We start from the raw sequence: 27,863 nt of genomic DNA on the forward strand, positions 1-27,863 counted from the left end.
GGTGAGTTCTCCCCTTCCCCCCTGTCTGTGTTTACGAGAGAGAGAAGGGAGCGGTGGCAATGTACGTGGGCTTTTGTGGTCTGTGGCGATGCTGTTTTCTTTTGTCCACTTTTTCTCCTTCTGTTGTCTTCGCACCTTTTTTTTGTTGGTTTTCTTTGTTCTTTTGCAAACGTACAGAGCTCGATGCAGACGGACAGGCTGGCGGGTGGTTGTATCGTCTTTATTTGGTGGGTAGTGGCGGCCTTTGAGGAGGGGGGGGGTGATGGAGGAGGAACACAAAAGAAAGGGAAGGAGGAGAGGGAGTCGTGGGTGCGCATATGTCTGTTGCAACATCTCAACGAAATGAAGAAGCAGCGAAGAATTCCATCAAGAAGAGCCAAGTAGAAAAAGAAGTCGAGGGAACCTTCATCATGTCCGGCAGTGATGGCGCGAGCATCCAAAGTCGGCGTGTTCTGGAGTAAGCCGTTCCGAGCAGATCCTGCGACGAGGCCTGTTATACAACAACCCGAGTAGGACAGGCGCGAGGGGGGGGGTAGGCTAAAGCGCAACAGCGCATGCCTCATCTTCCCTCCCCCCCTTCCTCTCTCCCCCCGCCACACACACAGTTTCCCCTAGACAAAAAAACGGACAACAGAATAATGCAGGTGTGAGGATTTATGTAGTAAAGCGCGCGATGGGAAAAAATGGGGGAAGGGAGATGAGCGCCACCGCACCCCCTTTTTTTCTTTGATGGGGTGGGACGGGGGAGGGGTATGGCGTTGAAAAGAGTACGTGAGTTCGTCGACTTGATAGCAGAGAGGGAATATGTATAAAACAATATACATGTATATATTTAACTCGAAAAAAAAAGCGGACACATCGCTGTTGTTGTGCTCTCTTGTCCTTCTGAATTCTTTTCTCCCTCCCTTCTTTTCTTCCCCCTTTCTGTCATGAGAAGCCTCGATAGAGATCGCGGGAGCACCTCCGGCACTGTGGGGGCACACCCTTGACAGATCCGCTAGCGGCGTCATTCAGCGTGTCAAGGTAGACCTTTTGATCTCGCTGCTGCGCAGCGTCTGCCTGTTCGATTTCTTGGCACAGCAGCAGAACTTGCTGCTTGAGGTCCACGCGGAGGGCTTCGAGCGTTGTTCGTTCGGCATCGTGTTGTGTCTCAACAGATTTGTGTGCATCCAATTGCGCAGACCGCTGTCTCATCGCCTCAGCGAGTCTATCCTCCTCAGTGGCCGTCGGTATGATCAAAGTGCACACTTCTTCCTCCGCATACAGTTGTTCGCCGCGGGGATCGGTGTGCAGTGTCGACAAGGCGGCAGTATCAGGGTTTGCATTGGTTTGTGATGGCCTGGGCTCGGGGGGACCGCTTGAGTTTACGGTCGGGCAAGACGTCGCATCCATCCTGACAGAGGCTACGAGTGCCGCCAAATCTGCTTTTCGCTCTTCCAGACGCTGAGTAGCCGTCCTCAGCGCTTCTGCTTGTGAGACACGCTCTTGCTGCAGCAGGGAAATCTGGCACCGAAGATTTTCTAGGCTGTTGTGAGGTTGCAAAAATGATGTGATGTATGCGTGCACCTGTGCAGCTCGTTGCCCGTACTGGCGACGAAGTGCCCTAACGTCACCTTTGAGAGCACTCACTTGCTCAGTAAGCTTCGCACCAGGGCTCTTCAGATGGGAAATATGAGCCGCCATTGCTGCAATGGCCTCGCGTTGATGACGTGTTTGATGTGACATTTTGATCTTTTCTGCGAGGAGCGCTTCCCGTCGCTGGCGTGTGGCGCTGTTGGGGGCGTTGTGTGCTTTCAGGGCGTCCACCTCGATCGTCAGATCGCTCAGCAACTGAGTTGTTGCGCTGAGGCGCTTCTCATCCCGCTGGAGTGACTGCTGGGCTTGATTTAGTGCGTCCTGAAAACTCCGCAGAGCATCTCCGGTAGAAGCGTCCAAATGACTGAGCATCCTGGGCCACGTGCCGGAGTTAGGATAGCACCACACTGAAAGAGTCTGTGAGGTCGTAACCACGCAGTGCTTGAGCACGGGTGGTATGATTGTGGGGGGTGGGCAGTAGGGTGCGGGGGGGGGGGGGGGAAGGTGGCGGCGCTGGTGGAGGGGAGGGGAAAGAGGCCCTGCGTGGAGAGCCGAAGCGGGACGAGACCCGATCCGATCCAGTAGAGATTGAAAAGGGCTCTGATTCCGCAAGGGTGTGTATAGGGCATCTAAGCGAGCCTGTGGGGAGAGAGGTACGGAGGGGGATGTTGGTGGGACAGTGTAGAGGAACGACATCCAACCGCCCCATGTGCACCATATCTCAGACGAGGCGTGGATACACGGGAATGGTGTTGCCTTGGGTCAAGTGCCCCGCAAAGGCGAGAGAGAATCCCATCTCGCAGTCGTCTCACACCACCATAGGCGTCGTACAGCCAACTATGTGGTGTCAAAGGGAAAGAAGGCTGCGGGGGAAGAGGAACGGCGTGGGCCCACACCGCACGCGTATCTGCCCATGTGATCTGTCAGGCGTCCGTGCACATATGTACACCAGTCCCCAAGCGCCCGAAGCTTGTTGGTCCGCTCCCTGTATGTCGAGCACCAACGCTTGAGTATTATCACCTTCGTGACTCTTGGCGGCACCTCTCCCCCCTCAAAAAAAAAAAAGAAATTACAATGCGCACCACAACATATACAGCTACAGATTAAAAGGAAAACATCGCACGAGACATGGGTGGAGGAGGACATGCTTCGTAGAGGCGAGACAAAAAAAAGATATGCCCGCCCCCCCCCTCCCCCTCTTTGCGTGGAGGCCATCAGGGGACGTGTGAGGGAGGGAAAGGTGCTTCCATCCTCCGCCCACACACCGCCCTCTATCTATATGGTGGGGGGGGGAGGGGGAGGGGGGTCACACTGTATGGAGGACAAAAAAAAACGAACAAGAAAAGCGAACAGCAACAATAATAAAGAGATGTCAATAAAAACAGAACATGTTTTTTGTTGTTGTTCTTGAAAAACCAAAAATAAACTGAAAACAGGGGGAGAGAGGTGTGGGAATGTGGCCCTTCTCACCTACGCCGTAATGAAGCGAGAGGTGGAGGGGGGGGGGGGGGCGTACAAACCACGCGTACCCCTCATCTAGAGAACAACACTGCAGACATCCAAGCTCAGAACCGTCGATAAATCAGGGCAAACGTCTCAGAGAAGCTCCACGGTGCCACCCGGCGCGTTGACTTCAATGCACGGGTAGAGAGAGGGCGATAAAGTCACACCCGTGAAGGCGACACCGCACTCGACGCCGTTCCACGAGTAGTGGATGGAGCGTCTGCCGTCTGCGTAGAGGGTGCAGGCGATTTCGTCCCCGGCGCGCACGACGTACTCCGGTGGCCTCGACGGAACATGCGTGGCCATGGGTGAGGAGGCTCCCCTTACCTCTGTAAAAGACGTTTCCCCGTCTTGTGCCCAAGTAACCAAGGCGCCGTCGACGCTCCCCGGCCCTGCACCGCTGCTGCGGCGTCGTTCCACCGCTTCTGCGGCTGCGGCACTCCATCCCGCATAAGCTGCACCGCGAATATTTTGAGCAGGGCAGAAGATGCGACCCTCTCGTAGGCTGAGATAGTAGCAACCATTGTAGTGCAGTGCATTTTGTTTGTCGCCGAAGCTCTCCATCGGAACGTAGCGGTCTGCAAACCCGACAAGGATGTCGCCGTCACCGTTTCCACAATCGGAAAGGACGCGGATAGTAAAGCGGAAGGAGTTCTTGAGATGATGCCTTCCCGCATTAGACATCATAGAGAAGTGGATTCGATGGCTGATGGAGCCAAGAGCAGCACAGCAAACATCCACAAAATCTGCCCCACGCGTCACGGCAGGAAACACGGGCCGCTGCACGCGCTGCCTACGTTTGCTCAGCAAAAGCCGTCCTGCTGTATTGCTGAACTGCAGTTCCACGGCGGTGCGTTGACCGGCTCCTTTGTCGAGACTCACGGTATCACAACTTGAATAAAAAAGTGAGGCTTGCGGAATATCAGAAAACATCGATGCAAGGCTGGCAGCACTGCCGCTGCAGAGGGTCTGAAGCTCCATGGCAGATGTCGACAGTGCCGTCGACCGAGGACAGACCGCCCTGGAAGGCGATTGTGCATCACCTTGCTTCTGCGTGTCCACATGGTGAGATGAAGGACTTGGGATATGTGCGCTGATGCAGATTGGGTCATCCCCGACAGAGCACGGTTGACCCTCGCGGCCGCTGAACATTGTGGGGTCAAAGTAACGATTATTCAGGACGTGTGCGGCACCCGGCGAGCGTGCACGCCCCGGCGAGCGCCCTCGTCCTGGCGAACAGGAATCACCGAAACGCCCCAGCAATTCCAGTGGCAGTTGTAATCGCTGCTGAGAATCTCTAAGAAAGGGGTCAATAATGGCGGGCACTTCTGAATATCGGGAAAGCGCGTCCAACTTGTGCCGGTCGCCAGCTTGCGGCTCGTGTTTCTGCTCGACAGTCGGCGGTGGCGTGGAATTCGTTCCTTTTGCAGGGGTCCGTCTGTTCGCGGAGAGGAGAGCATCAGAAAGGTTGCGGGACACGCCATCCCCCTGCTTCGCTTCAGAGGAAAACACAGGGTGGTTCACTCTGTTGTTGTCCTCTGTTGTGGTGTGCCGCCCCGCCGACGTGGGTTGGTGAGGAAACATCTTCTTGTCTGATTCAGCGGTTGTGTTTCTCTTTGTGCTCGATTGGGACAGCGCCCCATCACACTCCTGGGAGATGTGCGCACACTTTTGTTGCAGCACAGCGAGCTCCGCTGTGGCGTCGGCCAGTTTCAGTCGGAGGCCCCTGCATTGCACCTTGAGGCGGTCCACCTGGCGCTTCGATTCTTCGGCAGCGGCCATTTGCCCTGCTGCCTCCGCCTGCGCAGCCTGACGTTCTTCTTCCAAGCGAGCAGAACGCTCTTGTTCTTCAACAAGTTCACTGCCAAGAGAATCGGCTGCGTCTTGGTGCCTTTGAGCGGCATCTGCAGCGGCCTGCAGCTCCGATTTCACTGCCAGCAGATCTGCGTGGGACTTCTCCAGTGCAGCGCCGAACTCAGCCTTCGAGACGGCCAGTGCAGTCACCGCGTTTTTCTCCGCTTCGGCAACGCGAGACTGGAGATCGAGAGTCTGCTGCATCAGTGCATCTCGCTCTTCTTCGGCCTCTTGCAGTGCCAAGTGCAAGGTGGTCGCCTCCTCGCTTCGCTCCTGGAGGCACTGCCGGAGATCATCGCACTCGCCCGTGACAGCCGATAGCTGGAGTTTCAAAGAATCTATGACATCCCGGAGAGCGTTGGTGGCCACGGCAACGGAGGCCGAGGAATCTGCTGAGCAAGACGTCATTTTCGCTGCCTGCTCCTCTGCAACCTCCGCGCGGTGCCGGCAAGCGGTCAGCTCTTCCTCAAGCTGCTTGATAGAGCGCTCGGCGCGCGCGTTCATACGCCTGTACGATCCTAGCTGAGCCTGTATCACTCTCATTTCTTCCCGCTCGTGTGCGGTATCCCTTTTTACAGGGACTTCCGCCGTTCCTGCCTGACACAGCGATCGCGTTGACGGCGAGCGCCCCTCGCTCTCCGCCACGCCTGATGCTGAGGTCGATCTCGGGGTAGAAGAGGTGCCATCGTCGCGCGCGGGATTTCTCCAAGCATTCCCGCGTGCCTTGAGTGCCTCATTCTCTTTCACAAGATTGTCGATCTTCTCTTGATAGCCACGACACGTTGCGTCGTGTGAGGAAAGCAGCCGGCGAAGGCTGACTACTTCATTCCTTAGTGTCTCGATTGTTTCTGCTGATCCTCTAGCGGCTGCCGTGTCTTGGCGGTCCTCGGCCGACTGCGCAGGACCCGCAATCGGAGTGGCTGCAGCGAGTTGTTCCTCCAACTGCTGAATCGTATTTCTCATAGACTTTGTCTCATTCTCCAGGCTCAAGACTTTGGCTTGCAGCTTAGCCTCGGCCAAGACCGAAGAGGTCCCTGCAGATACCGAAGTCAAGTAGGGGGCGGTGGTTGTACTCGACGAACGAGATGATGCGGCGGCCAGCTTCTCCCTCTGCTTGTCCAGCTCCCGCTGTAACTTATCTTGTGCCTGTTCTGCTGAGCGCAACGCTGATTGGGCCTGCCGCAGCTCCTTCTGCAACTCCTGCTTCTCAGCGAGTGCGCTTTTCTTGTGCGCCGAAAAAAGTGACTTCTCGCTGTTCAGTTTGCCTTGGAGCTCCCCGGCTTTCTCTTGTGCCTTCGCTGAGGATTCGTTCGCCTTGTCAACGCTGCGTGTGAGTCGCGCGATCTCTCGCTCCTTTTCCTTGAGTGCCCGCCCCAGCTCCCTCACCTCCGCTGCAAGGGTGGCTTCCGTCGACTTGGAAACAGCAGGCCCTTCATTCGAGGCAAAGAAAGCGGCGCTATGTGCCAAGGAGCGTGGGGTTGAGGGGCACGAGGCAACTCCAAGACGGGCTTGACTAGCAGCCGCTGGGTGAGATGGCGTCCCAGGGTTGGTGCCAAAAGACGCAGTCGCCGTTTGCGGGGTGCGAGAGGTTTCTTCCTCGTTCTTGCGCGGTTGTGCGGTTCTGTAAGCGCTGCCTTGCTTTTCTGTGGAGGGGCCTGCGTTCGTCATCTCACCATCATTGATGCTGGGGGCGCAAGTCGACCCAAGCGCGAGCGGCGACTCAGGCGTTGAAGGCGGCGGGGCAGTGTGGCGTTGTCGAGGGCTGAGAGCAGCATCGTCCCCGTCAGAGAGATGCATACGAGGCGTCACGTTTGGGTTTGTGGGGGGCTTATCTGTGGCGTAGGCGGGCTTGTCGCCATTCATGGGGAGAACCGATTCTCTAGAGTTCGGCTTTGCTGGTGCAGATTCCGAAGCCTTTTCATTTATCTTGTGTGCAAATGAGGAGGTTGACATGCTAGTGCCGCTCTCGTTGCCATTCTTGATTCCAGAAGACGCGGCGCCAGCTCCATTGACGTGTCGCTGGGGCGACACCACTGACGCTCCCCGCACGCGCGTCTCATCCAACTTATCCTTCGGTATCCTTGGAGTAGTAGGAGTAGAGGAGATCTTGGCTTGTGGCACTTCCTTCACCGTAGCGGTAGCAGGAGCAGAAGTGGAGGAGGAGGAGGAGGAGCACACGCGCTGCCGTGTCTCCACGCTCAGCTCCGGTCGCTGCTGAGGCGAATTCTCTTCTTCCCATCGCCTCGGCAGAGGTGGAAGGGCGGTCCTGTCCGCTGTTTTCGATGCCGCACTGCTGGGGGCCACGTTCGTGTCATTGGCAGAGAGTGGCACCGCACCAAGCCTGGCTGGTGCTGGCACTTCCTGCCTCAAATCCATTGAACCACCGGGATGAGACAGTCGCGTCACTGCAGATATTACCGTATGGCGGAGGGAGGGTGTGCTCCAGTAGGCGGGGTTACCGACACCACGGCGTCGTCTAAAAGTTGAGCACGAGAAAAAAATATGCGAGTGTGTGCCTGCGTCAAACTATGCCAGTAAAACCGCGACGAAAACTTTGATGGGAAAACACACACACACACAACGAGTGTAGAGAAAAAAAGAAAATACGAGATACGATTCCGGCTGTTTTTTTTCTTTTTTATATATATTTTATGCGTTTGAGGGAAAGAACACCACACAAGCGAATGTTTGTATGTGTATGGGGTAACCTGCGCCGTATATCCGTTCTGCGGCCTTTATCTTATTCTATAGCAGGGGGTAGAGAAAGAGAGAGAGGCCTCCGCTGCACCAGTGTATGGGAGAGTGCTATGGAGCCCCCTGTCTTTTTTTCCAAGTGTCTGTGTCCTGACAACGCGGGGGGGGAGGGGGAGGAGCAAACACACAGCGAAAAGGGAGAGAGAAAAAGTATAAAGGAGAAACATCTACAGAGAAGCAGTACACGGGATGTGGGCGGGGTCGACAAAAGAATGCGAGATCGAGGTTATTAGACACTGGACGGAGCTGGTGCTCTCCGACTGTGCAGGAGAATACAAATAACATAACCGCAGTGGTCATATATATGATATATGTATATATATGTATATGTATATATATTTGCTTGGGTGAATGTTGTTGCAGGTTTTCTTCCTGTGAGCGTGACTTTGTCTCCACTGTTTATCCCCTGATTCACCACAGACCTCCCCATCGCGTGGTGCTCCGCTGGGGGACACACTGATTACACAACAAGCGACTTGACTATCTGTGCTCATCCACTGCACCACATTCTACGGAGCCCTTCGCGTCGTTCAGACCTCCCTTCCCCCCCCCCCCCAACAGTGGGCAGCGAGGGGAAAGGGGATTATGCTCGAGTCAGGTAAGCAATCCTCCTTTCATCGGGGAGCTGAGTACGTGATCATCGCCGCAGGCACCTCCTACACTAGGGCAGTCATCCCCTGACTTTTGACACTCGTAGTGATGTATCGGTCTCACCTCCTCCTCTACAGGGTACTGAGACCATGAGGCGACTGTAAATCGTTTAGCTCAGACAGAGGGATAAAAAAAGGGGGAACGCCCTAGTATCCTCACGCCGTAGTCATTAAGCCTCACTCACCTACTTTGGCGGTGGTGGTCATGGTGTTTGTGTGTGTGTGTAAAGAAAAGACCGACACGATCCACAGGGGCCTCAACGTTCAAATCTGATTATGGTTTCAGAAAAAAAAATGAAAAAAAAAGAGACGCAAGCAACGATGAACATAAAAAGACGTTTCAAAAAAAAAGTGTCAAACGAAGCGCGGCCGCGAAGCAGAGCTGCATAAACGCACCACCGATGCGTTTTAACGATGAGTTGGGTGGGGAATCGAAAGTGCCACAGCTATAGATGTACGATCGTTAATGTTTTGCCCTTCATTTTAGATTCATAGACCCCCCCCATCCCCCACCCATTCCCCATCCGTTAAAAAAAAATCCTCTATCGACACAGCACCAGCAACGAGGCTCGAGTAGAAGTTTTTGTGCTGCTGTCTTTGACAAAGCTCGCGGCGCGTTGCACCAGCAATGATATACTCGGAGGAATAACAGTTGCCAGCGCATGCTTTGGCAGAACAGGCGGGACGCACTTCACGATCGTGGAGAGGGGGGGGGGGCTAAACAGGCCCCGTTGGTGTCTGGGGTGCAATTTACCCCCTCCTCCGCCTCCCCCCGCCCTCCCCGCCCCTCCCCTCCCCCCCCCTCCTCTCCCCTCACTAGTGATCGGGGTGGAGTTCATTCCGCTTCGTCGCAGTGACATGTGCTGTAGTGCGTGGCTGCATGTGATGAGGTGCAGGGGAGTCGTCCGCGGACCGATTTTGTGCGGTATTTGACAACTGCCTCCCATAGTTTTGATTCAGTCGCCGCAGCGAATCCGCGTTCCACTTCCTTGTGGGGGTGAACATGGGGTGACCCCAGGCGTCTAGCTGTCACACACGGCAGATTTGTTATTGCTCACACACGAAGATGACTCACACTGGGGGCTCCGCCGTGGCCTCTCCAGAGGTACTTGAGGGGCTTGGACTGGACACAGATCTGGCCGTATCATGTGCTGCGCCACAGCACGATTGTCATACACTCTCTGCCGCCGTGGTTGGGCCCATGACGGCGACCGTGAGTTCCCCATCTCCTCCTCCTCCTCACCACCACCACCAGCACGAGACGTGCTCTCACAGGAGGGCGACGCATCGCGGCCCAGTGCCTGACCCCTTTCCGGATCCGGGGCTCGTGTTTCTTCATGGGTGGCGCCCCGCTGTGCCCCATGAGCAAAGCCGGGGTGAAATGAAGAGGAGGTGTGATGGAGGTGGCAGCATTCCAGGGCTGCCATACAACTCTCCAATACACGTTTGAGGGCCTCCCGCTCCTCCCGATCTATGAATGGTCGCAGCTGACGCTCCTGCACGGTCCGTGAGTCGGTGGGGGCCCTTTGTTGAATAGAGAGGTCTCCGTGCTGATGAGTGTCGTGGAGAAGGGATTGCAACTGCTGCACAGTACACTCTAGGAGATCCAACAAAGAATATCCAGCACCTCTATGTGGACCAGAACCCGACGTAAGGGCGAGATCCATTGATTGAAGCGGTGCGCTGATTATTTGATCGTCCCCTGCTGCCAGGGAATCTCCCGGCTGAATAGAAGAGGAGGACTGTGACCGGTGAGGGTTGTAGCGATAGCCGGCGGGGGTGCAGCTGTTCTTGAGCAAAGCAGCGGCCTGCTGCACCGTTTCAAACTCGGCACTGCGACGGCGACGCATTTCTTGAAGTTGACTCAGTTCCTGGCGTGTGCGATCTAAAAGACGCGTCGCGTCTGCGCTCTCGTGCTCATGGACGTTGACAGCGTGCTCCAGCTGGGTGTTTTCTTGCTTTAGTGTGGTGATTTGGTGTGACAGCTCCAGCACAATACTCAAGTGTTTCTCACTTTCGCGGTCGCGCTGCGCCTTGACGCGGCTGAGCTCCTCCTGCGCAGCCCTGGCCTCGGCAGCGTACTGACGGACAAGAGCTTCGTGTTCCTGCTTCCCGATCTCTTTCAGAGCGTGGCACTCCGATGAGCGCCTCTGCGCCACCTCCCCCACACGCTCCAGTTGTAGTTGAAGGCTTCGTATTTCAACGTGGCACTCACCGAGGTCTTTTTCGTATCGGGCTCGAAGCTGCGCCGCGTCATTGCCGACGTGATCTCGCAACGCTCTCAATTCTTCTAGTTCCGCCCCCATCGTCGCACAGCGTTGCCTGAGCTCCTCATTGCGCCCTTGCAAAAGCTTTACCTCGTCCTCGGCACGCTGCCGTCGCTGCTCCAAGAGCGCCGTCGCTTCGTGCACCTCGATATCGAACTCTTCTTCAAGTCGGCGGCAGCGCGTCTGCAGCTCTTGCACAGTGCGCAAAACGCTCTCCTGATCGTTTTCGCGATCGTACAAATCACGCGTAGTGATGCCAATCTTTTCCTGTAGCTGATACACAAACGTTCGTTGCGCCTCCAGCTCTGCCTGACGCCGCTCCGCCAGCATCTTCGCCTCTTCAAGGTCCTTAGCAGCGCGTCTGTTGGATACCTGCCCCATTTTCTCGGCATTGTCGAGCTGCTGTTCAAGGAGTCGAAGTTGCGTCTCCAGTTCTTGGACATGAATGGCGCGTTCATGAAGCTGCACATCCTTTGCCTCCAAGACACTCGACGCCTCCTGCAGCGCGTCTTGCAGTTTCCGGACCTCCTCCTCCGCCTTACCCAGGCGCTTTAGCGCCACCTCGGCTGCCTTCTCGGCCTCGGCACTCTTTCGCTGCTCAGCGTACAGGTTCTCTTGCGCCTGACGGACAAACTCCTTGCGCACCCGTGCACGAGCCCGTTCCTCTCGCTCCTTGAGCTTGTCATAGAAAACGTCACTGCCGTACGCGTTTGTGGCGAGGACACAGTGTGCTTTGTTTTCTTTGGCCGGTTCGCCCTCTACAGAGCTGGGTGAGATACCGCCGGTGCGGCGGGGTGTGTGTGAGGGAGTCAAGGCTTGCGCAAGAAGCTCCTCGCGGTCTTTCTCCGCTTTCAGCCGTTCCACCTTTTCCTGCTCCAGCTGTCGCGTCAGGAAGTCTTTTTCGCGTTTGTGGGTCGCCTCCGCCGTGGTCGCGGCGCGCCGCACGGTCATCAGCTCCCTTTCCAGCTGCTGGTAGAGCTGACGCAGCTCGTCTTCGGTCGCAGTGCTCTTTTGCAGTTCGTGGATCCAGCGGTTCGCACGTGCTTCCGTGGTGGAGTTCTGCTCTTGGGCGATTTGCGGCACTGCATTGGCGATTGCCACAGCCGCTCCGCTGACATCTGCAGAATCATTGATCACAGAAGTCTCATTGTCGTCACGAAGGGGGCTGTCTGCGTTTACCTCGCCTCGCCTAGAGCTCACAGCTTCTGGCGGAGTGGGGGACGACCACCTCACCGAAAAATCTCCATCCACTGACTTGGAGTGGTCCACGCGCTGTTCCTCGGTGGCATCATGATCCCGTATGGGCTGCTCCGTCTGTGAGGCCGGTACATTCTCAGAGAAATTTGAACGGAATGAGCTTTCCTCGACTGAGGACGCGGGTTGCACCTCTGACGGTGCTGAGACGTCTTGCTTCATTCGAGATCGCCTTTCCCTTCCTTTTGTGTCATACTGGGTCTGGAGCAAGTTTGAACTACTCGTGGAGGCCGCCGTTGCAGAAGACGGTGGGTCCACTACCAGTAACTGGTCTGATGGACTGCCGAGAGAGGGGTCTGCCTCTCGCGCGGCCCGCCCGCGCACAGACGGGGTTTTTGAGTGCCCTGTCGATGGGGAGCGTAGATGTTTCGGACTTCGGTTCCCACTAGATGCATGGCCGGGAGCGTCATGGTGCACCACGTCAGCTAACTGGTTCGACATAGGAAGCTCCCCCTCCCTCTCTCCCATCGAAAATTGCAAGTGTCGGTTGTTCTGTATTCACGGAGAGGTAACTGTGTTTGTTGGTACAGGAACAACAACAACAGCAAAATAAAATAGAGATTCGCAAAGGCGATTTTGATCGCTCATACAAATAAGAAAAAAGAAAAAAAAGAGGGGAGTTTAGAGATCGAAAACCGCTTGTGAGTCGAGACGTGGCACAGAGACAAGCATACGCCTGCGTGTATGTGTGTGTATGTGTGTGTGAACATATATATGTATATCTATTCTAAATGTGTGTAGGTTAATGCGGTCAAGAGTAGGAGGTCACACACATACAGAGAAAAAAAAAGCAGCCCAGGAAGAGGTAAACCCGTTCCACTCAGAAGTAACACGCCCGTGAAAAAAAAAAGCGGGTGAGGGACCGGCAGATGAAATCAAGGGGAGAAAAGAAGAGCAGATGTACTTTCAAAATAAAAAAAGAGCGAACGAGCTCTATGCTATCATCTGGCGGTTTCTGGGAATCGGCGCCTCTCGAATGCAGTACTATCCCATGTATCCTTTGAGAAACACAAGAGGAAAGGAGGGGAGGAGATCCGATAAGAGCAATGAAACAGGCAGCAGTAAAATATACTGCAGGGTGCGCGCGCCAGCAATGCCTACATCAGGGAGAAATCCATGCAGAGGGATAGGGAGGGGGTTGGGTAGGGTAGGGTAGATCTCCAAGGCCCATGGATGCGCAGACTCTCAGTCCTTTTGTTCGAGTTCGGCTCTCCTGTGTGGAAAAGGTCGACGGGATAGCGACTGGGGAGCGTGGAGGGGCAGAGAGAGAGAAAAAAGGTTTGAAAGGCGGCAGCGCCCAGCTCAATGACACAGTTGTAGACACAAGACTGGAATCTAAGATGACGACTAGAGACGAAACGGGAAAAAGAGGAAAGGAGCGCACACCTGCACACAGTCAAACCACAGATGTGAGATGTTTTCTTTTTTTTTTTAGAAGGGGGGGGGGCGGAAACGGTCGAGATGACGGTTGAAGGGAAGACTAATTGGCATGGGGCTTACGGATGCAAAAGGTACAGCACAAAGCATAAAAACAACAACAACAACAAAACATACATAATCTGACATGAGCTGAGAGGTATATAGCCGGTGGGAGGATCCCTTACAGTCACCTGGGGTTTCTTGTTTTTCCGGTACGTTTCGCAATTGGCTCAGACGCTGAAGGCTCCCGGCCAGGGGGCGCCAGGGCCGCGAGCCAGCCATGCACACCGACAGGATACCTCTCATTCCCTGACAGCACCCAGGGAGAAAAAAAATTCGCGAGTGGCAAGAAGCAGCTCCGTAGCATCTTCATGGAGCTCGGCTGTGTACACCGAGAGGATTGGCCACCGTCCCCATGCGGTGTCTATTGCGGCCAGTCCTGCTGTCATCACGAATAGTACCATGGCAACGTGTACAAGTGACCAAAACATTTGTGGCACCAGGACACAGGGCACATAGTAGAGCAAGGCGATTGTCTTTTTCACCACAGCACTGTCACCGGCGGCACACAGAATGGCTGTGTGGAGCGAGGGCTTTGGCAGGTGAACCAGCAACGGACGGCAGTAGAGGGACACTTTTACGGGACAAATAGACGCAGGGGCGAGCGCTTCCTTCAATGCCCGCGGAGCCGTGAGTGGTGTTTTCCGGCCAGACACAGATTTCACACTCTGCGCCGCACGTGTTGGGTGCATACTCGCTTGGTCACACAAAAGCCAGTTCCTTTCCGTCTCTGAGTAGCTGAACAGATTCGTAATGCAGACGTTCACGGCTACTGTCGGTGTATGCAGTCGGGGCGTGGCAGATCTCACAGGTGTCTTTTGTCGAGCGCTGTGTTGTGTGAAACGCAAGTCGCTAGCGACTTTAGTGACGGTCAGCTCTTTTCGGCTACAGGACACGTCTGAGAGACCTCGCCTCGCTGAAAAAGAAGTCTCCGCTGGTAGTGACGTCTCGGACACCGGTGATGCTGCCATATTCGAGGCCGACCGTACGTGACCCTCCCGTTCACACGCTGACTTTGCGATATCAGCCGCCGGCGTAGAAGTTTCCCACACGGTCAGCAAGTTCTCCACGGAGCGACTGTGACCAGAAGCCGACAGCAGATTGGGCTTTCCTGACCTGAGAGGTTCGTGGTGTACTGGCGTCGATTGTGTAACAAAAGTATTCACAGGAGTTTTTTCCGGCGTGGTCGGTGCGGGTCGTAGTGAGTCCTCTGCGACATCGCAGCTCCGCATCTCATGGCCTTCGGGCAGCTCCAACACCGGAGACATCGCCGTATTCATGAAGTCTCTTGATGAATCGGCGTCACTACAGCTGTGGGCGTTCACGCACCCTCTTGCCTCCAACGTAGGGCGTTGTGGAGAGAGCGGCGACGACCTTGTTGACGTGTTTTGGTGGTGGTGATAAGCGCTATGGGTTGACAGTCTCACACTATTCGATGCTCTTTCATGTGCCTGGAGCGACTCAGGGGCGCATGCCACCGATGCAAAGACGGCATAGCTGCCGGCGTTTCGAGGTGTGGTCGCATTATTGCCAACTGCCGAGGCTGTGACGGATTCTGTTGGATGGTGGTGAGCTACGTATGAGGGTACCGGTGTCGCGCAGCCTGTTCGGAGGGCAGACGGTCGTGACACCGGGGTCGTTCCATCGCCGCCCTGGCTTGTGGTTCTTGGATCATCTGCTTGGAGGGTGTTGGCCGATGGTCGCTGATATGAACTGAGTGCTCCAGCAGGGGCGTCCACATCGCGCGGCTTCGACGTTTTTGGCGGGTCCTCTGACGATTCCCCACCCGCGAAGTCGTACCCGATACTGTACGCGGAGCGCGCCACCGGTGTCGCACGTCGGAACCTACTTTCGATTTCTGGTGTAGCCTGGGGGTGAGATGCACCCGTAGTGGCGGAAGGTGGCCAGACACCAATATGCCCATGCCCAAACATACCGTGGGGCTTCTGTTGCCCACTCCCAAAAAAACATCCACTGGCGCCTTGCGCGCCAACAGTGGACGAGTCGTTTTCCTTCTCCACGTCAAAGCACAGCGCACGAGTCTCCTGGGGGGACGCCCAGGATGCAGTCGTGCCGTTCCCGGCCAAACTGTCTTCCCTCTCCTCGCCATCGTCGTGACCGTCTTCCTCATCTTCGTACTCTTTGTCATAGACCTTCTCATTTTTACAGCTTTCCCACGAGCCGTTATCGCTCGGATTTTCGTCGCTCTCTTCGTAAACGAGTGCAGGGTTGTCGCACCCCGACCCAGCACCAACACCTGAGGCAAAATCTGGAGGAAGCCGAGGCAGTGGACTGGAGTCGTTGCATGTTTCCCCCCCTAAATCGCATTTTCTGTATGGAGATACATTGCCATGCGGATCCCAGAGCAGTCCTCCGTCGTTGCGGCACTGGCTCTGCGTCTCTTCGCTGTGGTCTGTGATAGGTTCTGTGCCGTCGCGGTGGAGAGAGGTCTCCTTTTCTGCACTCTCAGTGCACCAGCCCCAGTCGTTCTGCATTGCAGAGCGCTTGTGTCCAATCCCCCCTAAAATACTTGAGTGCAATTGGGGTAGGGGCAGGGGTGCGGGAGGGGGAGGGAGGGGGAGTGGGACCGCCAGTGATAAATAGAGTTTGATACACGGATGCTGAAGGCCGTATGTGTGTGTGATTGAGGGGGGCGGGGGAGGGGAAAGGAGTCCGCCCCCTCCTCTGTGGCCTCGTCTACTCTCTACTACCTCCTGCTTTCCCCCCACTCTCTAAAACACGAACGAGCGAGCGTCGAAAGAATAGCGACAAGAAGAAGAAAACAGCAGCAAAGAAGAGGATCGCTCGAGACGACACACTCGCAAATCAAAAACTTGGGGGAGGGGTACTACTCCGAGCTGCACCCACACACTCCTCTCTCTATGACTGTCCGTTTTTTTTTAGGTGGTGATTGAAGGAGCCCCGCCTTTTTATTTTCTCTCAACTCCCTGAGTACTTTTCGATACAAATGGCGTCCACCGTGGCGCAGTTGGGGAAGGGGGCGGAGGAGAAGGAGGAGGAGTGAAATGGGGAAGGGGTGTTTGTATGGACCCCCCCAAACAAATTGGTGGGATTTGACTTTAGCCCTGCGGCTTGTCGTATTGTGAGACAATACGGAGGAAGAGAAGAAGAAATAAACGTACACACACACACACACACACACTGGGGGGGAGGGAAAGGAGGGAGGGAGGGTGGACTCTTCATGAGCAACAGCAAACGAAAGAGGGGAGATTCGAGACGACCACGGATGGAGGGGGGTGGGTGGCAAGATGCGGAGTAGCAAAGACTGCATGGCCATCATGTGCTACCCAGGGCGGTGGCGGAAAGAGAGGGAGGGTAGGGGACTTCTGTGTTGGGCAGAGGTGCATACACATATGACCAACCTTGCAACCAACAGTTCAAAAGTTTTGCAAATCGAGAGCTGAATGAGGTTCGAGCTTTTTTTTTTGGAGGGGGGGGGGGCTATACCAGTCACGGAGCTGAACATGTTGTGTTACTGTGAAAAGTATTTTGTATTTTACTTTTTCCATAGGTCGTTTCGAGACGGAGGTAGCAGCAAAAAAAAAGAGTAGGCACACATATCCGTCCGTATATGTCTTTATCCAGAGCAACACCACAGTATACAGCGATAGTTGATAAAACCGTGTTGTTACACCAATAAATCTCTGTGCGATACAGGAATCATCTGCAAAAACTATTTATGGGTGTCCCGAGGCCATAAGGGAAGCACAGAGACGCTGTGTGTGTTTTTTTTTTACTGCACCGGGTAGTGCACCGGTGACAAACCTTCTCGTAGTCGGGAGCAGGGGGTAGCTGTCGTCAGTGATAGCTACGTGATGCTGCAGAGGGTAGCGCAGGTAGTAGAGAGTGTCCTCCAACCTGGGTCGGGAGGGTGCGCCAAGGGGGGAAAGAGGGGATGGGTAGAGGGTGACACTAAACTCGATACGACTGAGTCGGAGTTGCGTGCTCCCTCCCTCGAGTTAGTGCAGAAAAAGCGGTGGCCGCATTCGCCCCTCGCCTTACCTACCTCCCCTTCGAAGTCGCCGCCGTCGTCTTTGTCAGAGACAATGGACTTGAAATCGGATGCCTTCTACTACACTAGGGGGGGGGGAGGGGGGGAGGGAGGTGTGCACGGCCGATGATAGAGCGCTCTTTTGGAGGAACATCTGTCCTCGCCAGACTCCTCGAGACTTATGGCCAGGAAAAAAAAAGTTGATTTGGGACTGTGCGTATGTGTGCGGTGAGGCCACGGGCTTTCTCACTCCCCCCCTCCCTCCCTGCCCCCCGCCCCACAAAGGCTAAAAAACAAGGGTCGTTTTACTGGTCATCCGCTGGATTGAACTGCTACTTTGGAGCGTCATTCGAGGAAGTACGAGCAGGGCCCACTGCGCTGATGTTGGACATGTTAGCACGTCCTACCTTTTTTGCATGTATGTGCTCGGCTTAGAAAGGATCGGTAATAGAGAACGACGACGACAACCGTGACTTGCGTGTCGAGGTGGCGCCTTGATACTTTTTCGTATGCCAAGACCCTTTGTGTTTGGGGGGGGGGGGAGGAGGGAGGGAAGGTCAAAATAAGAGGTTGGGGCAGAGGAGCCTCAGGAGAGACATGAGACGTAGCGCACCGCATGTATTGGTTCAAAGCACTACCCGTGAAACAATCTGAAAGATTCCAGAGGCTCAGTGTAAGTCGTACTTTTCCATCAAGCCACTGATTGTTGGCCTGCAGTGGAAAAAAGGCGGGCTTGAAGGCTTCACTGCTCAGGAGGGTCGGCGGGTTGGCGGACGGGAGGCGATGGAGGGGGGGGGGTAAAAGGGGGGAGCTATCTTCAGCGCAGGTCAATCGAAGCGTCACCAATCCTGTAGCAAAAAGATTATATATCAAGATATGAATATATACACACCACACACACACACACACACACACACACACAAATACAGCGGAATGACATACCGCAGGTCCAGACATCTCGACACAAATATCCAGGTGACCCCTTTCCTCTCTTTTTTTTTGGGTGTGTCCTCGTCTGCAAACCAAGTCCACAAATGCATACACACGTGCAGACATGGTGCAACAATCCTCTGTTGGACGGCGGATACATCTGGGTCGACAAAGACGATGCGGTCAGTCCTTAAAGCAGGTCGTGCAGCTGACCGTTTTTTTTTTTTTGTGAGTGTGCCCCCTCCCTCTGCCGCGCTCTTTTCTTCTTCTTTTGAAATGAACCGCACAAACAGAAGCGGACGTGTTGTTTTTTTTTTTTTTTTTTTTTGGGGGGGGGGGGGGGGTGGACAACGCACCGAAAAATCCACACCGTCCAAATCGAGTGTCTTTCTCGAAGGCCGTCAGGCTCTGGTTGCATCTTTGAGGAGGTCAGGCGGAACGGTGGTTCGTCTGAGGACAGAGTCTTCTCGAATCCTGTACACCACGCGACTGCGACGCATTGGACGCCTGGATCCCACAAATATGTACTCCGGCGTGCTCTCGTCATCTCATTCTCATCACCTGGAACCGTCATCACGCGCAAAAATGCGAGGCGTTCCGCATACAGGGTACACTGGACGATCGATTGGTGTGGACGCCCCTTCACCTCCTTGCCTTGCTCATCTGGTACCCGCTCCCCAGTGATGCCTGAATAGTTTTCCTGCATGGCATATAAGATGCCAGCCATGGTGTACAGCGCGTGTACGCAGCGCTTTCACTGCAGGGTTATTGAGGACTCTTTTGGGGACGAATTCGCAGGTCGCTCCGTGGCTTGGCGCTTCGATCAGTCTCGTGAAAGCATGGGCATGCCACCATCTCGTGATCCGTCAAGTGCTTCACAAGAGTGTCGATGTGCCGAGCAGTGGCGCTCCGTATATAAATATGCGCCTGCGCATGAAGAGGCCAAACCTCGACAGTGCAATCTGCAGTGGGCCGGTTCCAGCACCACAATGACCACAGAGTTCTCCGGCGCTGCGCCACCTCCCCATCCACTGTAGATTGACACCCAAAGCCGCGTTCGTACATTGGGGAAGCGGGGTGGGGGGAGGGGGGTAGGAGAGCGGAAGGTGCACCCCCCCCCCCCCCGCCCCATACACAAACCAACACACACACACACACACACACACACCGCTTCCCCAATCATTATCATCACCACAAGAGTGTGTCTGTGTGTGTGATATGAGTAACAACGCACTTACATTGGGGGTGAAGCCGAAGGACTGTAGTTCAACTTGAAGAAGTACAGGGAAGAAAGAGAAACACAAAATGAGCAAAAACAGCAACAAGAAGAACAAAAGTCAAAAAAGAAAAGAAAATCACAAAAAAAGAGAATGCAACGAACGGAGTTGTGTGAGACGAAGCCGCCGTTAAAACTGCTCGTCTCGATTACCCCACATCCTCATCCCCTTCACCTCTTCATTCCATCGATGACAAGCAGGGTAAAAAAAAAAAAAAAAAAAAAACGCAAACACGCGCGAGGAAGGGCAGCAGCAGCGGAGTCCAGGCACCTGCTAAAAGACCGAACAATACTGCCACAAAAAAGTGTTTCCGAGGATAGGACAATAACCGGAGAGCCTACACAGACGAGGTGCTCAAGCGCAAATCTAAAAATTCACATTGTTCTTCGAAGCAACGCAGTTTCGTGCGCGTGTGTGTGGTGGCTCTTCTAGGGTGATTTGTCTACCGCTTTTCCGGTTGCTTGTCGTCGTCAAGTTTCGTGCCCACCGCCAGGTGGGTGACCTTGGCGCCCGACGAGTCCACTGTGGATGGGCGGTCAATGTATACACACTGTTTCGGAGGTGCCTGCGGTCCGCTGTGACCTTCTCGAATGCTAGCCGGGATGGACATCACAGTACGGCATCGTGGGCACATAGCTAGGCTGGTGTTTTGGGGCAAGATAAGGATGCAGCGGCAGCACACGCACGTCACACTGAACTGCTGAACTGGTGTTACACCCGAGCACATTGGGCACCGCACCGAAGGGGCTCCAATAGGGTAGGCGAGAGTCACATGGCACTGCTGGCAGGTGATCTGCCCCGTTGACTGAGGAGAGTGGGGCATGGTTGCGCGACGGTGTTGAGAATAACGAGGAGCTGTTGAACACGACGACGAAGACGCCCCTTCTCCTTCACCCCTTCCCCTCTCCCCTCTCGCGTGTCAAAGCCTTCTATATTTCCAGCCGTCGACCGGATTCTGCTTCTTGGAGGGAAACAAACAAACAAACGCGCAATGTATAAAGCGGTTTTGCTATTTTTTTTTTCAAATATGTACTTCACTTGTGTAGACCAATGCAATTAGGCGGTGGGTCGAGTGAGATTCGAGAGAATCTGAAAAACACAGACGCAGTGCAATTAGAACAATACGTCAAACACCAAGACAGGCGCAGGCGAAAAAAAAAGAATTGTGGCGTGCACGACTCTCTTGAGCACATGTGGCGTTGTATCATGTGAGGCACCGAAACAAAAAATGAGGAGAAACAAAATGTATGATGGTAGGAAACGTGATTGCATCCACCATGTTGTGAAGACGCACACACACACACATACACACACGAGACACGCACAATCAACGACCAGGGCAGACGGAGGAGAAGTGAATTTGATTTGTACATTCGAAACTAAAAAAACCAAACAGTGTTCAATGTCATAACCACCACCACCACCACCATCCCCTGTGTGCTGGATGGACTCCAGTCCCCGCTAAAACAGAAAAGCAGAAGATGACGACCATCATCACGCGGCGAGTTTCCTCGTTGCCCGTGAGAAGGCACCGGGTCGCGGCTGCGTTGATGAGCAAACAGTGGTGTTGATAGATAACACCACTAGCCTCCACATCACGGAGCACAGAGAGCGGTGATAACCGTGCAAGACAACGCTGCCGTGTTTCATTCGTGAGTTGGCGTCAGAATCAAGAAAGAAAAAAGGGGGCGGCGCCTGTGAGGTTCCACACATTTTTTCGCTCGAGTTGAATCGTTGATGGAGCGAGTGCGCGTGCTAGAGAGAGGGGAGGGTGGTGTGTCCCATCCCATCCCATCCCCTCCTCCCTCCTCTCTTCGCTTTGAAGAGACACAGAAAAGTACAACACCCTAAAAGGGGGGGCTGGGTGCGCAGAGATACTATGGAGCACAGGGAGCGACCTATCATTTCACGCTCCTCGAGGCCCCCCTTTTTGCTCACATAAATGGATAAACATGATTCATGCCGGCGTTCTCGGCGAACGGGCCAGCGCACGCGGGGACGTGTGCTGCGCTGCTGGAGACGTCTAGTAGCGAAGCCCATTCCCCCTGTCACCAAAAGAAGTTTCTGAGCGGACGTGTGAAAGGATCTCATCCAACATGAGCTCTGAGGGAGGGGGAGGAATAGGCTGCACATTCAACTCCCTCTTCCACAGAACTCATCACTTGGCCCCCCCCCCACCCCACAAGCGTGGGTGTCGATGTGTCATAGTGATGCCCCCTTTTGTCATATTGGCGACCACATCGGTGTCGGGCTCTACCCGCCTCCGCACGGTGCTTCGCTTCATCGAAGTTCCCACCATATCAATCCTCACGTTATACATCGTCCAAGGTGACTCAGGCTCTCCTATGAGTGAGCAGTCGGGAGTCATCAAGACACATCCAGGCCTCCGTGGAGGCAATTGGCGCATCCTCTATTAGTGAGAAAAACACTTGTTGACTGTCGCTGGTTATTGCAACACAAAGGTGTCTAGGACCTGCCCGGTGTACAGCAGTGATGATTCATACGACCCGAATTTCCTGCGTCGTGAGTTTCTAGAACATATATAATCATCACTGAAGAGGGTTGAGCGGCGGCAGGCGTATGGGAGTTTCTTGACTTGCGATGGAAGGGTGGATGCCGAACCGTGTTACCCCTCTCCTCCCCTCCCCTCCCTCCCCCCCTTCGCCCCTGTTAAAGCTGTCCTTTTACTCTCACCCTCCGCGAGGTCGCCTCGAAAAAGAAAACAAACAATGAGCAGTAAAAATAAAACGCACAACCCGCACTTCTACATGATCGAAGAAGTAAAGTCTCATGTGGAAGGAGGGGAATATTTATAATATAAAACTATAGTATACTACTATATATACAAATAAAAATAAAAGAGGGAGGGGGGGGGGCTAACCACGTGAATTTTCGATGCCGCACTACAGTCACCCAACGAAGAGGAGGGGAAGATGGCGCGAAAAACAAACCAACAAAAACAAAGAGCCCCTGCTGTCATTGGTAATCACTGTCGCCGTAATGATCCAAAAGTTGCACAAGGGGGGGGGGTGAAGAAATCACTCAAACAGCGCCGCTCAGCTGCTCCAGGATTTGGTCACACCACTGCAGATTATTTTTCTCAACACACACACACACACACACACACACATCTACACTTATTCACACGGCTGTTGTGCGATGAGCAAAGGAAAGCTGCGGGGCTTTCTACATCTACCAGAAATAGATGAGAGAGAGAACAGACGCGCACGTCCGCCAAAGAGTGTGCCCATAATGACACCTACACCAGCACGGCGATGATCGCAATATCAAGAAAAAAAACGGCTTCGCCTGCACCCGCCCCCTCAGCTCCCATAGGCCCCCCACTCCCCACCCGCCTCACACGAGGGAATCAATCGTCGTCGACGTCGCCAAAGAAGAGGGAGTTCGAGGTGAACTGCTTCAGCAAATCATCCACATCGAAATTAGGACCTGTCAACTCCTGTTCCGTGGGCCTCACTGACGCCGTCGCTGGCGACTGACTAGCTGCTGCTGCTGCGGTGGTGGTGGTGGTGGTGGTGGTGGCGGCATTGCCGAAAACCGCCGCAAAGGCGAGGCGGGAGCTCTGCTCGACAGATTCTCTCGAATCATTACGTGGATGAGCCGCACTCAACACCATCTCCGTCACATGTCCCTTTGGTGCAACGGTTCGGGGTACAGCTGGCGTGCAAGAGGCGTTTGGCGTTGGCAAGTGGGTCATTGGCATCACTGGCGGCCCCCAGACATCATCGAATGCGCTTCCCATGACACCAGACTTGTTGACTGGCGCCTTGAAAGACGGGGCAGCAGAGGTGCCCAGATCGTAGGAGAGAGTTTCTCTGTGTCTGGAGCCGATCGCCAGTGGCGAGTGAAGGGAGTTCTTGGCCTCCTCAGTAAAGCTCGTCTCCCCGCAGCTGGGATGCAGTTTGTCTTCACGATCCTCGTCGTCCACGTCGTTGTCCAAACCCTCCATTTTCTCGCGCCGGTGACGATTCTCGCGCTCTTCGAGGGCGTAGACCTCACCCAGTACTCTTTCGATACGGCGCTGCTGGCCCACAAAGCGCGGAGTTACACCGATAAAAAAACGCACGCCGTCATGCTCGTAGCGGCGTATGACATAGCGGTCGATGCGCACTGGGTTTCCTTGTGGGTCACGCACCCACGCTCGGTCCTCCTCGGTCGAGTCTCGGGTGAGAATAGCGACCACCTTTATCCAGGCCAGCACCACTTCTTCGATATTCAGCGTTCCCTCGCGGCGGTCGATGTCCATGAACAGCTGCGCCGCAGCGGTCGTGGCGGCCTCGGCGGTGATGGTGCTGCGCCTCTTTCTGCTGCTATTCTGTACTGTAGCGGCGGCGGCAGCCTTTTTTGCTCGCTGCATCACAGCCTGAAGAAGTTGCTTTTCTGCTTTGGGGTGGGGCGGCACATTCGTCTCTGTAATGTTTGTGAAGGAGTCGTCTAGGCCACCGGCGCCACGCACCCAGAACGCCTCCGGTGGAGCCTGCTCCTTCTCCTGCAGGAGAGGGTTGCTCACGTGGTCGCTAGTGAAGTGAATGTGGCCGCTGACGCCAAGGGTAGCGGCGGTGCCGTCCACTGTGCTCAAGCTCATGGCTGGTGTATCAACACTGCCCGTTGAAATCCCTGCGGCACGATTCGCCGCAGCCCCTGCGGTGTCAGTTACAGGGGTTGCGACGTGCTCCGTTGTGCCCGCGGCGGTAGCACCAACGTTTGCGGTTTCATCCGCAGTGCACGGCAACGGTAGCGGTGCGGTCCCCTTTGACGCGATCATCGCCTGCAGTTCGGCCCGTGTGCAGCACCGCAACACATCGCCCTGCCACAACTCCATGCTAGGGATATCCTCGGCCACGATGATCACGTCGTTCAGGTGCCGCGGCGGGGGAACGGTCGTGTTGGCATGCAAGAGGCCGCGATAGTTCCAAGATCGCTGCTCCGGCACCGAGTTGCTGTCCACTGTAGTGTTGAGTTGCTGCGCCATGATCAGAGCCGCGCGGCGGGCGTAGGCCGCGCTGGACCAGATGCAGATATGGCCATCCTCGACCCAAATACGGAAGCGCTGCTTGCGTCGGCGCAGCAGCGAAATCTTGCGCGCCTCTTCGCCGGGTGCCGCAGTCGTGAATGCGGCAAATGGCACACCAGAAGGTGGTGGTGGTGCAGGGGCCGACAGTGCGACGCTATTCGACGCTGATGCAGCCCCGGCCTGTGCAGGCGGGGGTGGCGGCAGCGTCATAGAGGGGAAGGTAGAGGCGCAGCCCACGCCGCCGACTGCGCCGTTCGGGTTGTGTGGAGACACTGATACGGAGCCAGACTGAGGACTCGAGAAGCTGAAACGGCGGCGCGCTTCTGCAGCCATGGCGGGCAAGTATCCCGTCATGTTTAAGGTCGGGTGCCGCAGTGGTGTTGACTGCACGTTGAAACCGGACATCATTATAATCGGATACTTGCCACAGCTGAGCGTGTTCATTCCGGCGTGGCGTCGCAGCGGTGCATTGGCGCTGCTCGCCTGCCCGGCGGACATGAACAACTTCTCCGGTGTTGCCGCAGACGGTATGTCAGGCTCGAAGAGGTAGCCTTCCTCCTCGAGGCGCTGCAGTTGCGGGTCATGGGGCTCCGCAAGATCCTCAGGGTTAAAGCCGCTCATGCCGGTGTGCACCGGTTTCTGGCCAGCCTTCGCCGTTCCTGCTTCCAGCAGACTACGTAGACGGACACGGAACTCGCGCACAAACTGCAGCATGGGGATATTCGAGAGGGGGAAGCGTAGGAACACCGGAAGCATCGGGATCGCCTGGGGGTTAATGCGGGCCTCTATGCACTGGCGAGCGTACATGTATGTGGCGAGCATCACCATATTGCCCAGAATTTGGTCACCGACATCCTTGTCGACAAACATCGTTCCCTTCAGAAGGTGCTGTTCCACCTCAAACTCCTCGTCGATATCGTCATCACCGTTGCAGTTGCCCTCCTTTCGTGGGAAGCCGCGCTGCGAATTGGCGGCCTCGGTGCTGTTTTCGGTGCCACGGAAGCCGGCTGTCCGACGCATTCCGAGAGTAGACGGCAGGAATCCGAACATGCCCATGATTCTCACGTACGACTGACCGAACGGAACGTAAAGCGGGTCGTCCACTGGCTGCGGCTTTCCAGGGTCGTAGCGGGAAGCGATCACACACGGAAGAGGGCGAATGTCATATGCAACGGGTGACGTCACATGTTTGTAGTGTCGCGCCGAGTACTCATTCAACGCCTTTGTTTTGCCGGACACGTCCGTCGTCTGCGAGATTGGGTCTCCGTTGGCGTTGGCGGCTACTGTGGTACTATAGCGCGTGTGCAGAGCCTTACCCTTCATGTAGCGCTTCGATGCCACGTACCCCGACACGAAATCGTCAAACGCCAAATCCTCCGGTGATAGCGTGGTGGCACTCACTGTCGGGGGTGAGCCGGCTTCGTTTGGCCTTGCGTGGGGCGTACAACCGCCGGCACCTGCGTGGCATCCTGCCGCCTGCTCAGCGGTGCGCTTTTCTCGCTGGTGCTGACACGCGCGTTGACGTTCCGTCTGTTGCTCTTGCAGCTGCCTCCAGTAGGCCTGCCTCAATTCCTCGTCTGTTGTGAAGACGCCTGGCGCGTTATCGCGAATAAGAATTTGGTACAATCCTTCGCGTGTGTCAGAGTAGCTGCGGAAGTCCATCGGATCCACTTTGGAGGGAAGACCCTGCGGGTTTAAACAGTCCTGCTGAGGCGTGGTGCAGGGGGCTGCGTGTGCTGGCCCCATCGCAGTACCCGTGTCGGCAGCGCTGACGCAGGCAGAGGAGCCGCCAGGCAAGAGAGGAGAGGAGGCTGTGGAGAGACCCGTCGTCGCTGTCGACTGCGTCACGTTCATCATATCACCGCGAAGCTCGCGCTTCTCCAGGTAGTCCTGATAGAATTTTTCGAACTCTGCCTCCTCATTAATGGCCGTCGTCGTGCAGAAGTAGTCGCTGTCGCGGGGAGTCTGGGCACTGCGCAAAGCACGAAAGTAGTACTTGGCAGTACGGCGGTACCGCGAGTTGTACAAATGCCGAAAAAGCGGGCAGTCGGGACTCTCGAAAAACGCGGTGGTCAAAGGGATGAGAATTATTTCGTTGCGGCGGTTGCGTCCGTGCCGGTGGCTGTAAAGCCCACGCTCGTGCGTCTCGTGACTCGGAAGAGCCCCCATTGTTGAGTGGTCAAGTTGGGCCAGCCGGAGAATAATCGCGGGGGAGGAGAAGGGGGAGCCCTTTGCTTGAAGGATGGGATTCTGCGGAGATGTGTACCGTAATCTCGCTGGCGCTTCTTTAAAGGTGCGGCAAAGTCGAAAAAAAAGGCAACAAAAAAGAAGAAAAAAACAGACGAGACCACCACCACCACCACCAGCGATAAAAATCAGAAACAAAACCGAACAAAACCCTCCCAAGAATGAAGAGGGGGGGGGTGGGGAAGACCAAACAAACAAAGAGGAGTAAAAGTGAGGCGAAGGTGCTGTGTGCGACGAGACAGATACACACACACACACCAGAAGCAGGGACACAGAGACGCACGTGGCACGACAATTTTCGAGGCCAAGAGTGACACAGTGAGGCCCTTGGAGCTGGGTATATAAGCAAGAGCCCCCCCCAAAAAAAAGGTAAAAAAAGCGAAACAGCTAGAAATTTCTGAAACGTAAACCTGAGTGGTGGCGGGTGTGCCGTTGGGCGATGAGATGTCCCTCGATTATGCGCCCAGGGGGTTGAGTCAAGAGGAGAGAAAGTGACGGGAGGGAAGGGTGGTGGTGGTGGAGAAGGAGGAAGCACAAGAGCACTTAATGAGGTTACTTTCTCATATATAAATATATATAAATATCCACAATTTTATCCTTTTCCTCGTGCTGTGTTTCTCCCCCCCCCCCCCCTTTCCTTTACGCTCCCTTAATTTGTATATTTATGTGTATTTGTGTGTTTGTGTGTGTCTGGGGGGAGGGAGGGAGGGAGGTCACTATACACACCCGAGCAAAAAAAAAAATGGGAGCGGGCTCGTAGTTCTTTCTTAACTGATTTGCCAAGTGTGCCACCGCCTGCTTGGTGGTTGGCACGCGTGCTGGGATGGTGCGAGTTGGGGGTAAAGCAAAAGAGAGAGAGAGAGGTGTGGGTCAACAGAAAAAAAAACAACAATAGGGAAAAAAGCGAAACAGAGCAGATACACCCACACGCACCTCACAGAGAAGCGCTTTGCAGTGACGCAATACGAGTGGTGGTGATAGAAGGGGGGGGCCCTGGGGAGGAGGGAAAAAAATCGACCTGATACT

At 55.1% G+C, this 27,863-nt stretch overlaps 6 protein-coding genes across 6 annotated transcripts; all 6 read right to left on the minus strand.

Annotated features, from left to right (window-relative positions):
- Positions 1–927: 927 nt before the first annotated feature.
- JKF63_03863 (uncharacterized protein) lies at positions 928–1,947 on the minus strand (the record flags this gene model as incomplete). The annotated part of the gene is made up of 1 exon (XM_067899860.1): positions 928–1,947. The coding sequence occupies one exon, from the start codon at positions 1,945–1,947 to the stop codon at positions 928–930; it is 1,020 nt and encodes a 339-aa protein (XP_067755066.1).
- Positions 1,948–3,171: 1,224 nt separating this feature from the next.
- On the minus strand, positions 3,172–7,308 carry JKF63_03864 (uncharacterized protein; the record flags this gene model as incomplete). Its single annotated transcript, XM_067899861.1, has 1 exon — positions 3,172–7,308. One exon carries the CDS (start codon positions 7,306–7,308, stop codon positions 3,172–3,174), a length of 4,137 nt encoding a protein of 1,378 aa, XP_067755067.1.
- A 2,050-nt stretch (positions 7,309–9,358) lies between these two features.
- Positions 9,359–12,298, minus strand: JKF63_03865 (uncharacterized protein; the record flags this gene model as incomplete). The annotated part of the gene is made up of 1 exon (XM_067899862.1): positions 9,359–12,298. One exon carries the CDS (start codon positions 12,296–12,298, stop codon positions 9,359–9,361), a length of 2,940 nt encoding a protein of 979 aa, XP_067755068.1.
- A 1,280-nt stretch (positions 12,299–13,578) lies between these two features.
- JKF63_03866 (uncharacterized protein) lies at positions 13,579–15,270 on the minus strand (the record flags this gene model as incomplete). Its single annotated transcript, XM_067899863.1, has 1 exon — positions 13,579–15,270. The coding sequence occupies one exon, from the start codon at positions 15,268–15,270 to the stop codon at positions 13,579–13,581; it is 1,692 nt and encodes a 563-aa protein (XP_067755069.1).
- A 4,727-nt stretch (positions 15,271–19,997) lies between these two features.
- JKF63_03867 (uncharacterized protein) lies at positions 19,998–20,378 on the minus strand (the record flags this gene model as incomplete). The annotated part of the gene is made up of 1 exon (XM_067899864.1): positions 19,998–20,378. One exon carries the CDS (start codon positions 20,376–20,378, stop codon positions 19,998–20,000), a length of 381 nt encoding a protein of 126 aa, XP_067755070.1.
- A 2,547-nt stretch (positions 20,379–22,925) lies between these two features.
- On the minus strand, positions 22,926–26,759 carry JKF63_03868 (uncharacterized protein; the record flags this gene model as incomplete). The annotated part of the gene is made up of 1 exon (XM_067899865.1): positions 22,926–26,759. The coding sequence occupies one exon, from the start codon at positions 26,757–26,759 to the stop codon at positions 22,926–22,928; it is 3,834 nt and encodes a 1,277-aa protein (XP_067755071.1).
- Between the last annotated feature and the right edge of the window lie 1,104 nt (positions 26,760–27,863).

This window comes from Porcisia hertigi, chromosome 31 (assembly GCF_017918235.1).
Source record: "Porcisia hertigi strain C119 chromosome 31, whole genome shotgun sequence".
Classification (NCBI taxonomy): domain Eukaryota; phylum Euglenozoa; class Kinetoplastea; order Trypanosomatida; family Trypanosomatidae; genus Porcisia; species Porcisia hertigi.